At 44.8% G+C, this 12,575-nt stretch overlaps 1 protein-coding gene across 3 annotated transcripts; it reads left to right on the forward strand.

Annotated features, from left to right (window-relative positions):
- Window positions 1-7,975: 7,975 nt before the first annotated feature.
- LOC124694600 (protein RMD5 homolog) lies at window positions 7,976-12,575 on the forward strand. 3 transcript variants are annotated; one of them, XM_047227570.1, is made up of 2 exons: window positions 7,976-8,106; window positions 11,179-12,575. In XM_047227570.1, the coding sequence occupies exon 2, from the start codon at window positions 11,214-11,216 to the stop codon at window positions 12,372-12,374; it is 1,161 nt and encodes a 386-aa protein (XP_047083526.1). In that variant the 5' UTR covers window positions 7,976-8,106; window positions 11,179-11,213; the 3' UTR covers window positions 12,375-12,575. The 3 variants fall into 3 exon arrangements, with proteins under 3 accessions (XP_047083526.1, XP_047083531.1, XP_047083538.1); XM_047227575.1 differs by lacking the exon at window positions 7,976-8,106 and adding an exon at window positions 8,578-9,483; XM_047227582.1 differs by lacking the exon at window positions 7,976-8,106 and adding an exon at window positions 10,079-11,083.

Genomic DNA, 12,575 nt, shown 5'->3' on the forward strand with positions numbered 1-12,575 from the left:
CAAACTCGCATATGGGGTGGAAGTCACTCAACTCACTATCACTCTCACTCAAGTGGGCTAAGTGGCTCTCATCCTCACATGGGATTGGTACCAACTCATCAATGAAGCATAGGGGAGTAGGCTCGACTTTCTCATCTCCATGCGCCTCCTTGGTTGAAGGGAAATTCCCATGCTCAACCATCTCAACTCCATGCGCCTCCGTAGGTGAAGGGAGAATCCCATGCTCACCATGCTCAACTCCATCGCCTCCCAAGTCATCCTCAAGCGGTGGCGCCGTAGTGATGAGGAGAGCTAGGCTCGGATCCACATCCTCCTTGCGATGGCCTTGGAGTTCTTCATCTTGAACTGTGGGCGCAATAGGCATTTTCGGGACTTGTGCTTGTAGCTTGTCGAAGTAGAGCGTCTTGGCACTTGGCGTTGTGCATTGCCATGCCACGTGACCCTTGGCCTTGCACACCTCACATAGGAGATTGGGACATTCCCGTGGAGGGTGGCCTTGTTGCTTGCACTTGTAGCATCGGAGTCCATAGGCACGTGACGAGGTAGAGGCCATTGTGGTGGTGGCACAAGAGGTGGAAGTCGCCTTATGAGGAAGGTATGCTCGATGTGCACTTGCCATCCTTGGAGTGGTAGACACCCTATCATGGTGTTTGTCGCCTTCATGTCGAGGCTCTCGTCTTCGTGCATCATCACCATGGCTTGAGTGGTGTCGTCGAAGACTCCGTGGAAGATGTTGGTCGATGACGATCATGAAGTGGCTTGTGGCGGCGAAGCTCATGTGGTGACGTATGTCGATGTAGACCATGAGGTGGTAGTGGTCGACGACTATCATGAGATGGTGTGAGTCGATGACGGTCCTTGCCATGCCGAGATGATGGCTCATGCGACTTGGCATGTTTCTTGCGGCGCCTTGTGGAGCTTGGAGAAGAGTGTCGATGACGCTCATGATGAGGACGCTCTTGATGCTCCATATGATGAACTTGCAGTAGATGATCATGTGCATAAGCACTCTCATGGTGGCGCCTCGTGGAGCTCGAAGAAGTGTGTCGATGGTGATCATGTTGGGGACGCTCTTGATGATCCATATGATGGTGCCATCGTGGAGGTCCTCTATCTTCATATGTAGCTCCATTGGCCAAGTAGGTGACTAGGTGAGGCTCCGCCATGGTGTCGATGTCGTAGGTGTGGCGTTGCTCCACCATGTCGTCCATGCTTGATGAGCCATTGTCGATGTAGAGCTCATCGAAGTCGTCCTCAAAGTGGTGCTCCACCATGTCGTCCATGTCGATGATGCTTGGGGAGCCATGGTCGTTGTCGAGCTCCTCGATGTCGGAGATGTCGGTGATGCTTTGGGAGCCATAGTCGGAGTAGAGCTCCACATGTTCCTCCACATCCGCGGTGCTTGAGGAGGTATCTTCCTCGAAGTGCTCCGTGTACTCCTCCGTATCTTCATCTTCACTATCCATGTTAGCACGATGGTATCTATATGGTGTATGTTAGTGGAAGAAGACTACCTCGCACTCTTACCAAGGTAAGATAGTATTGGGGCAATCCAACCAAGCCAAGAGTAAGATCAAGTGTATCGGGTACTCACACAAAAGCACACGCAAAAGCTAGCAAATATGGTGTTAGGTGAGTATGGTGGAAAGCCAAAAGACGAAATCCGAAATCAAGTATGTTCCCTGTTTAAAGATATTGATCAACAAAGTAAATGAAGTGATATCTCTGGTGGATACTTTGGAGGAATACAGAACCTTGACAGTGATAGAATGGGATCTTAGAGATATCCTCAAAGCACACCTTCTCACCCTGTTGCAAAATCAAAAATCTTACTGGCAACAAAGAGGAAAAATTAAGTGGGTCAAACTGGGGGATGCAAACACTAGGTTCTTCCACTCTAAAGCAACCATAAACTACAGACACAATTACATATCTATGCTTCGAATTCGACCAAGCAGAAATTCATGATCATGAAGGGAAGGCTGCTATTTTATGGCAAGCTTTCAAGGAAAGGATGGGTAATTCGATAACCACGATATGCGGTTCAATCTTGAGGGCATTCCGGAATCAAATGTCACTTGAAGAAATGAATAATATTCTACAAGCTCCTTTTCGGATAAGGAAATAGAAGATGTTGTCAAAAATTTGCCAAATGATAAATCACCTGGACCTGATGGTTTCAATAATGAGTTTGTCAAGTGTTGTTGGTCAATTATTGCCCCTGATGTCAAAAAACTGATTAGTGATTTCCATGCTGGAAACATTTCTTTGGAAAGTATCAACTCCTCGTATATTACTCTTATTCCAAAAACAGAGAATCCTTTGACTCCTGGTGATTTTAGACCCATATCCTTGCTGAACTGTGTCCTTAAGATCATCACCAAGCTGTTGGCTAATAGATTACAAGATATTATTCTCTCTCTTGTACACAAAAATCAATATGGATTCCTCAAGAAAAGGTCCATACAAGGCTGTCTTGGTTGGGCATTTGAATATCTTTATCAATGCCACAAATCAAAAGAAGAAATTCTAATCTTGAAGTCTGGATTTTGAAAAAGCTTTTGACAAGATTGAACACTCAACAATTCTTCACATCCTCAAAGCAAAAGGATTTGGTGACAAATGTTTACAATGGATATCTATGATCCTCAGCTCTGGGACATCTGCAGTCATGCTGAATGGGGTCCCTGGGAATTTTTTTTACTGCAATAGAGGAGTGAGACAAGGTGACCCTCTATCACCTCTGATTTTTGTGTTAGCAGCAGATTTCCTACAATCAGTATTGAACAAAGCTATGGAGATGAATCTCATTACAAGACCCATTCCTTGTGCATCATGTCCAGATTTCCCTGTGATCCAATATGCAGATGATACCCTTCTTGTTATGAAAGCAGATGCAAATCAATTACTTTGCCTTAAAGCTCTGCTACATTCTTTTGCTGCTTCCACTGGTCTCAAAGTGAACTATTTGAAGTCAAATATGATGCCAATTAATATGACTGCAGAAAGGCTGGCACACTTTGCAGCCACTTTAAATTGCAAAATTGGATCACTCCCTTTCACTTATTTAGGGCTTCCTCTTGGCATCACAAAACCATCTCTGGAGTACTTCCTTCCCATGGTTCAAAGAGTTCAAACAAGACTTGGTGGAATTGCTGACTTCCTAAACTATGGAGGAAAGTTACAAATGGTGAAATCAGTACTAGCTTCTCTCCCAATCTTCTTTATGTCTTTGCTGGATGTACCAGTGACAATCAAGGAACAGGTTATTAAATACATGAGGCACTATCTTTGGAGAAAGAGAAACAATGATGTACAAGCAAAAGGGAATGCTCTTGTCTCTTGGAAAAAAAATCTGCAGACCAAAAGAACAAGGAGGTTCGGGAGTTCTTAACCTAGATATTCAGAATAAGACTTTGCTGCTCAAGAACTTGGATAAATTCTTCAATAATCTTGACATTCCTTGGGTGAACCTCATAAGAGATACATATTATGATGAAGACAATCCACCAGGAATTAAAATTGAAGGATCATTCGGTGGAAATCACATTTGAAGCTCTTTGATACTTATAAAGCTCTAGCAAGATGTAACTTGGGCAATGGAAAAACTGCTTTATTTTGGACAGATTTGTGGGGAGATTATTGCCTTCACCAAAAATTCCCTCATCTCCTCTCATTTGCTAAGAAAACTGATATCTCTGTACACAAAGTGATGCAAATGGAATTTCTCCAGGACATGTTTCATCTACCCCTTTCCCAACAGGCATTTGCTGAGTTTGAACAGTTGGAAGTATTATGTGATTCTTTCCAGTTAAATATGCTTCAGCCAGATTCATGGAGCTATATTTGGGGTTCAAACAAATTCTCTACTGGGCAAGCATACAAGGTTCTTATTGGCACTCAACATACTCCCATATTTTTCACCTGGTTATGGGAATCTTCCTGTCAGCCAAAACACAAATTCTTTTTCTGGCTGCTCTTACATGACAGATTAAACACAAGGAATCTTCTCCGGAGGAAAAACTGCAACTTACAATCTTACAACTGTGCAACACTACAATGTAGTCAAGAAGAAACTTTAGCTCATCTTTTCTGGAGTTGCCCATTTGCACAGCAATGCTGGTCATTTATCTGCCCTCATATTTCAAACCAACAATCTATCATGGAAGCCCTATATGATATCAAGGACAAGCTGAATGTACCTTTTTCAGTGGAAATAATTATTATCGCCTCATGGTCCATTTGGATAATCAGAAATAGGAAATTTTTTGAGGAACAAACACCAACTTTACAAGCCTGGAAGGCAATTTTCAAACAAGAGATCTACTTGCTTTCTTACAGAATGAAGAAAAAAATGGGAGAATCCTTTCAAGACCTGGCTTCATAGCTTCATGACCTTTTAGAGCTCTCCTTTCTTTCTTTCTTTCTTGTTTTCTTTCTTTCTTTCTTTCTTTTTTTTCTCTCTTTCTTTCTTTCTTTCTTTCTTTCTTTCTTTCTTTCTTTTTCTTTCCTTTGTACAACTTGTACATCTGTAACCTTTTTTATCTATTAATAAAAATTGCAGTGGGGTTTTTTGCCCCACTGTTGACCCTTCAAAAAAAAAGTGGGTGAGGTCCAAAAATCCAAATGTCAATGTGAAGATCACTATAAACACGGAAAAGTTGTGGAACACACACACGGGATAATCGGGGTTAGTGCAACCAAAAGTGAGCGGAAAAGTGTATGTAAGGATGCTCGGTGTCACACTAACACAAGGAGAGGCAAAGCTTTGGTTGCAAATGGAGAGACAACTAGATTCGCACGCGACCTCTCTTCTCTTCTCTCTTTTGCTTAAAAGCTTGTAACTCTTTTGTATACGGTGGCACTTGCACTCTTTTGTAACTATGGTGGCACTTGCACTCCTTTGTATGTATGATGGCACTTGCACTCTTTTTGTACTTTTCTTTCTTTTCACGCTCTATGTTAGCGTTAGCTCGCTCTTGCTATCTTGCCACACGAGTTTTGCTTAGAAGCTTGACTCCACACTACACACACACCTCACAATCGGTGCCACGTGCAATGTCTCGCAACACTCAATAAGCAATGCTCGATAGGATAGATCGCAAAAGAAGAGGGGTTACAAGGGGAATGCAAGTTATACCTAAGATGTTAGGCGGTGATGAACACACAACTTGCGATGATGGTGGTGATGTCAAGAGTACGGTTGCAAGTCCGGGGTGCCGAGGATGTCATCGCTTGCTTCGGAGCTGCGGGTTAGTTTCACAAACAAGGCACTCAAACCGGAACAAGCAAACACAAGTTAGCGGAAGAAAAGGGTCAAAGTAGCTTGGCGGTGGTGGCGGTGGTATGCCGGTGGTGGATGGTGTCGATGCTCTTGCGGTTGCGGCGGTGGTTATGGGGCCGCGGTGGTGTGTACCGGTGGTTTGGGAGGGTGACGGAGCTTTCGGGTGGAGGAGAGGAGTGGTGGTGGCCGGTGGTGGTGGTGGACGGGGTGGCGCCCGGTCTAGGGGCCGGGTCTGGGGCCGGCTGGTCCGGTTGGCGACCGGTCGGCCGGATCCTGGGCCGGCCTGGCCGGTCTGCCGCCCGGTCAACCGGTTTTCTCAACCGGCCTGACTTTTCTCTCTCCTGTTCTTGAGCAAAACCAAGCCAAATCGACCAAATCGAAGGGAAACGATGGAATTGGAGGCTAATAGTTGGGGAAATAGTAGATCAAGCACAACAACATCGAATCCATGGACCAAAACCACTCAAAACGCAACCAAATCACAGATCCGTCCAAAGGCAAATTAGGGCTATTTTTGGAGAATTTTTTGGAAAATTTTTAGGGACGAAATTGGGTGGGTGGAGGGTCAAATCCGCGGAAACCAAAGGCTCTGATACCATATGATGAGGTCTAAGATCCCGTTTGTGGCCCGATCTTGCGGTTGACCCGAAATCCCAAGGGGAAAGAGAGGAAGAGCGCGAAGAACACGATGAACACGAAGAACATGAGGAACTCACGCACGCACACCAACCCGATACAATCGATACTTACCCCGTGGCTCGATGGACCACGCCAATAGAATCAACCCGGAAGAGACGCGTGGTAGAATTCCGAGGTGAGAGATCGGTGAGGGAGATGAATCAAGGAGTGGGAGAGAGAGTGGGTAGCACTAGAATCTCACACACCAAATCCATACATCCAACAAGGGTAGCCTTGATACAAAGGGGATGAAACCCTAGGAGACAAAGCTCAAATCCATGTCTAAGCCTAAATCTTGTCTAAGGGGTAAAGGGGATGACCTAGGTGCTTATATAGAGGTACAAGGCGACTTGGGTCGAAAAGGTACGCGGTTGATCGACTCGGGCCGTTTCCGGTCGAGTCTGTCCCGTGAAATCCGGTCAACCGGGTTTCAACCGGGCTGTAGACCGGGCAGCCTGGTGCCAGGGCCGGTCAACCGGCCGCCAACCGGGAAGTTCGCAAAAGTTCCTCGGTTTGGCGTCGGTACGACGCCCGGTTGTCGCCGGGGTGGATCCGGTCTGGGACCCGGTCTGACCGGCCCTAGGACCGGCCTGGCCGGCCTGGGGCCCGGTTGGCCGGCCTCTGGACCGGCTGGGCCTCTTCCTCCCGCCTCTTCTTCCTCTTCCTTCTCCTCTTCTTTCCTTCTTCTTCTTCTTCTTCTTCTTCTTCTTCTTCTTCTTCTTCTTCTTCTTCTTCTTCTTCTTCTCTCTTCCTTGCACCATGGGAGTTCCTTCTCTCCGGTTCCTCGATGACTCTTGTACCTAATGACATGTAACACACCGACATGAGGTAGCATTCCATCCAAGGTATTGACGAGGTCGAGTGTCGAGAGGAAGGAGTTCACCTTGACATATATGGCGGGGGTTTGTGTTGTTGGTCCACTTGGGGGACTCCTTGGCCATGGTGTAGCGTCGATGATAGTCGGGGCTGCACTTGTTGGTCTTGAGGCGTAGGTGTCCAAAGGCCACCCCGCATCAGGATATCTACAACTAACATGATTAACATCGAAGCTGGAAAACCAGAGATAGATAGGGAAAGTATTTTGATGTACCCTTTCCTGTGTTGGAATGCGACATTGATGTTTTGTCGGGAAAACTACCTAAGAGGTAACGGAGGCTCGCAGAGTTCTAGTAACAATAGTTGAATGTGATGAGCTCAAAGCAACAGAAATGGTGGCATTAATGACACCTATGGTGAAGATGAGGTTGACGAAAATTGACAAAACAACTACTATAGAGATTATATATACCTTCTTATACATGGCGAAGTTTTCGCAAGGGCATTTGACCCGGGAGGTTTTGAGAGAGGTAACAATGGTGTCATGTACGCTAATATTGCGATAAGTTGGTTCCACTAAGCTAAAATTTTTTAGGGACCACGGGGCATACAAAATTACATGCCTAAAGTAGACTTGAGATTGGTGGCAATTTTTATTTACTATAACATGAGCGAATGTCGAAACGATTGCTTGGTTACTAGTGAATGTAACCTTACAGGACACACTGTCGAATGTGACAAAATTTATTGGTTTGGTGTTTTACATCCTTTATGCTAGGTCCAAAGTCAATAAAAGAGGAGATGATCGTCTCGTTCAATTCGGTATTACCTTAGTACCCTTTTATATATCTGCATATAGTTTCACTTAAAATGGATTAAAAAAGTTTCTTAAAAATGAAAAATAGAGTACAAAAAATTATTCTAAAAAGTAAAAAGAATCATAATACTGCTGTATTAGTAGTTTTTTTTATTAAAATCACTAATATGTTCTTTCCTTTATAATATCCACACGGTAGACGCCAACCGTGCCGTAGCTTTCCTTCCTCTTCCTCTCGCAAAGTCCCTGAGACCTACCCAACCAAAGCTGACCCAATGCGGCTCTAAAAAAATCTCTCCTTTATACACTACCACCGTTGTGCCGCCGTGCCGTAGTTTAGATGTCACCGTCGACGCCTCACCCAGCCATCCCCACTCGCGACGCCCCAACCCCTCCTCCGCCTCTCGCGCGCGCCGACGCCACCGCCGTTCCCGCGCTGCCTCCCATCGCGACGACATCACGCCCGCTCTGTCTCCACCCCTGTCTGCAAACTCGGAGATTGGCTTCCAAGGTATGAGCTTTTCACCATCCGTTGACCGTAGAGCCCACTGCGGCCCGCAGATTTTGTGCGTGCGCGGTAAATCATGTCTAGATCCACCCCTGATTTACTCTTCTGCTGGCGGCGAACCCTAACATGCTTGGATTGCTCTTAGATTTCAGTTCTGGCCTGTCGTTTGCTCTCATCCATACCCTTCTCCCTCCCAATTCCACCCAGTCTGTTGTTGCGGAATTCTCCGTTGCCTGGTGGGAGTATTTTGTAGAAAAAAACTGGGGGATTCAACTGAACGCCCATGCTGGATGCTGAAAGATCGTTTCTTCGATACTGGTTTAGTAGAGAGTCTTGGTTTCGGATCGAACTCCTGGGCGCTCGCTGATTGCGTGTCGTAGCTCGAAGTCCCCACGGATCACTAACCTGCAGTAAGGGCGAAACCGGCCACCAACTGTTATATGTCTTATTACATGTGTGCCCGCTTTGTGGATAGCATGGCAGAGGAATCTGGGTTGGGTCTTCAGTGGGAAGTCGAGTGGCTTTGGTATTGATTATGTTCTCTCACGCCACGGGTCCTCTTTGTAAAATTGGCTTGCGTGGCCTGATTGGATATGGTGGCTGAGATTATCGTGTCGTGTTCTGCACTAGATAGCCGGTGAAGTAGACTTTTTTTTGTTCAATGAGCTAAGCGCTTTGAATGGCAGATGCATCTCCTACAAGTACAAGCCTACATCGGTGTAAGCTACTGACATTATTTTCGAATGATGAAGCATAAAAGGAATCTAATTAGTACTCTTCTCGCTCTTCTTCCATGTTTCTGTCCCATCACTTGCAAGCCGGTTCTACTTGGTTATGACCTGCTCTAATCATTCTCTTGAGTGCTAAAAAGCTTCGTCTTGTGGCATGGGGCTTCAGCAGGAGCATGGCGGTGATAACTAAGAGTCTTTCCTTGCTCACACTTGCTGCCATGTCATTGTTTTGTTCTTGGTATACTTCTCAGCTTGACGTGAAGAATGTCGTTCTCGGTGACGAGCTGTGTGAGTACATGCAGTCACCACTGGTATTCTATTCAGATGGCTTAGTTTGTTGTGTTCGTCACTCTCATGTGAGCAGATTTATTTTGGTGTTCTAAGATCCATGTGCACTTTTTTATTTGATGCTCAGTGTTTGGTCGAGTTGTTAGGTGAGTTTTATACCACTGTAGAACTTGTAAGAGCAGGTCCAGCAGAGAGCCCATAGCACCCCTGATAGAAAACATAGGGGAGAGAGGGGAAAAGAAGGCTCCAGCAGCTCCCCTACCGACGCCCCCTACACTGTCAGTGAAGGCGTCCCCTACCCGTCGACGATATCAACCGCTCGCTCCCACAAAAGTCCTCCCGCCACCACACGCTCGACCAGGTTCGTCTGCCTCTGTTTTTTCTTCAATTTCGCTCAAATTCGAGCTCGAAATTCCACACCTAATGGGAACCAGGGAGAGGAAGAAGATTTGACGGGGGAGGGGTTTGGGTGGCGCTGCCATGGTGAGCCGGGAGAGAAAGAAGAAAATTGGGCATGGGAGGGGCGGGGATGGCCAGGAGAGGGGGCCAAGTCACGTCAGAGCGAGTTGGGGCAGGGGCAGGTACAGATCGAAGCCATCCCGACCAGCTCGATTTTGACCTCACCTCTGATCTGTGTGCAAATGTGTGAACTCAGAGAACATAAACGTCCACAGATGTACCCGTTTTTTTTTCTTGGAAGAGGAACAATGAGCGGTAGCAAATCTGACGGGTGCTGTCTGCTAGAGCCGCTGATTGCAATTTTTCTGCTCTTGTCAAATTGTTGTCCAATGGATGGGGAAATTGAGTGAAGTTGACTGCAATTTCGCTAATTTTGCTACTGCTTATGTTGAATAAATTGTACCCTGCTTTTTTATGTCTCAGTTCTGCTAATTTTGCATTGTTAAAACATTCCCTGTTTGGTACTTCTCTTTGTTTTGGTACATTTATTATGTGTTGTGTGAATTGTTCCCTTGAATTATAGCGGTTGAAGAAATAACCATTATAAAGTTGGTTACAAAGTATTGTTAAAATATAGGTAAACATGATAGGAAAGATTATATACGGGTGCTGCTGGAGTTAGCTAAAATATAGAGGAGGAGTCATTTTAGGGGAGTCCCCTACAGAAAGATATAGGGGAAAAAATATAGGGGTCCTGCTGGACTTGCTCAAATAACCTATTTTGGCTGTGTGGCAGTCAGAGAGCAATGAAATTCTTTTTTATCTATAAAAAAATGTATTTGCAATCATGTCCTCGAGAGCCAATACATACGTATCTTATGCACAGGGCACCTTAGCTAAATGATTTCATGAAACCCACTGACTTAGTGTGAACAAGTTTTAAACGATGATTCATGGTAAAAAAAAATTGTAGGCTGCTCTGATGTGGGAGCACTAGACAGTCAGTGGTTATGAACTGAGAGAGAAAGGTTACAATGGTAACGTGGTGTTGTCTTCTATTTGCTTTATTGGTGCAGCTTAATGAGAATGTGTGATCGTTTTGACAACTTGTTTTATAGGTGTCACTGACATTGCAGAATAGCACTATTTGTTTTGCCTATGAGCTCCTAAGATACTATGAGCACTGCTAGTGTTTGGCCAACGTCTTGAGTTTTAGTGTAGTACAAGATGAGGAGAAATTTTAATGTTGAATACTTTCTTTAATGTTTTAGTGACAACATGAGGAGAAATTTCAATGTTGAATACTATCTTTAATGTTTTAGTGGCAAAGATTGTTTATTTTTTCTCATAGATTCTTGATCACAATAGGTTTATTCACCATACTGAAGTATTCCCTCTTTTTCGAATTAGTTGACTAGGCTTTGGTCAGATTTGGTCTAGATACACATGTATCTAGATGCATTTCAGAGTATAGATTTCGTTTATTTTGGAAAAAAGCTGCGTCAACTAATTTGGAAGGGAGGAAATATTAATTATACGCTTTAGTTTCTACATTCTGAATGGTCAGCAGCTAGACATTTCTTATGTATCTTCCATTTTTTTTTTTGCTTCATTGTAGTATTCTGAACGAATTATGATTTTTGACATTTGCATGCAGTGCCAAAACTGTGCTGCTTAGTTTGGTGCACTACAATGGAGATTGACAGTCTAAGAGAGGCCTTTGACCGAGTTGTCGAAAAGCGTACCTTATCTTCTACCAAAGTTCAGGAAGCTATTGATCAAATAGTGAATGAAGTTACACAGGCAATAACGAAAATGCAGATGATGAATACAGATTCCATGGAAAGTTGTGACCATTCACACATCCTTGCAGAACTGAAGGCCAAGCTGAACGAAGTGGCGCCATTGAACCAGCTCGAAGGCTGTCAAAAGGAATTGAATGTTGCTCTGAGCAAATATCTCAAGCTCCTTGAAAAGTCTTTTAATCCAGATATATCAAAGGCATATAGAAATGTGGATTTTGAGGCTTCCACAATAAACAACATAATAGCAAATCAGTTCTACCGCCAGGGCCTCTTTGATCTCGGAGACTCCTTTGTCCATGAGTGTGGTGAGTCAGATGGGTCTTACCTGAAATCATCGTTTCAAGAGATGTATGGAATTCTTGAAGCAATGAAAGCCAGAAACCTTGAGCCTGCACTCAGCTGGGCTGCCAAGAACCATGATCAGCTGTTGCAGAATAGCTCGATGCTTGAGCTGAAGCTCCATTCTCTTCAGTTTGTTGAGATACTTACTAATAAAGGAAGTAAAGACGAGGCTTTGCAATATGCAAGGACTCACCTGGGGCCCTTTGCCTTCATGCACGAGGCGGAGATCCCAAGGCTGATGGCTTGCCTTATCTGGGATCGGCTTGATCAGTCCCCATATGCCGAGTTCGTGTCATCAACGCAATGGGAGAAGCTATCTGAGGAGCTAATCCATCAGTTCTGCAGCATCTTGGGACAGTCCAGCGATAGCCCACTTAATGTAGCTATATCAGCTGGTTTTCAAGGACTGCCGACCTTGTTGAAGCTAACCATGGTAATGGCTGCCAAAAAACAGGAGTGGCAGGCCATGAAACAGCTTCCTGTCCCTATAGACATTGGACCCGAGTTCCAGTACCACTCTGTGTTTGTATGCCCAGTGCTGAGAGAGCAGTCAAGTGACGAGAACCCTCCGATGCTGATGCCCTGTGGACACGCTGTATCGAAGCAATCGATCATGAAGCTATCAAAGAGCAGCTCCAGAACTTTCAAGTGCCCTTACTGCCCCTCTGAGGCGGTAGCTTCGCAGTGCAAGCAGCTTCATTTCTAGATTGTTTCATCTTTTCCAGATCAAAATCTGTTATACAAGTGGTTTCTTCATGTTTTCTGTTCAACCCATCCAATAACTTTCCTGTAATATAGCCTTGTATCTTTATTGAATTCTGGATGTTAATCTGTACAGTAGCAAATCCCAATCTGTTGCTAAAATATCAACTGAACACAAAAATAAGTTTCATCATGTCATTTTAAA

Source organism: Lolium rigidum, chromosome 1 (assembly GCF_022539505.1).
Source record: "Lolium rigidum isolate FL_2022 chromosome 1, APGP_CSIRO_Lrig_0.1, whole genome shotgun sequence".
NCBI classification, from domain to species: Eukaryota; Viridiplantae; Streptophyta; class Magnoliopsida; order Poales; family Poaceae; genus Lolium; species Lolium rigidum.

Coding starts and splice junctions, on each gene's coding strand:
- LOC124694600 (XM_047227570.1), top strand. CDS start 11,214: ATGGAGATTGACAGTCTAAGAGAGGCCTTTGACCGAGTTGTCGAAAAG.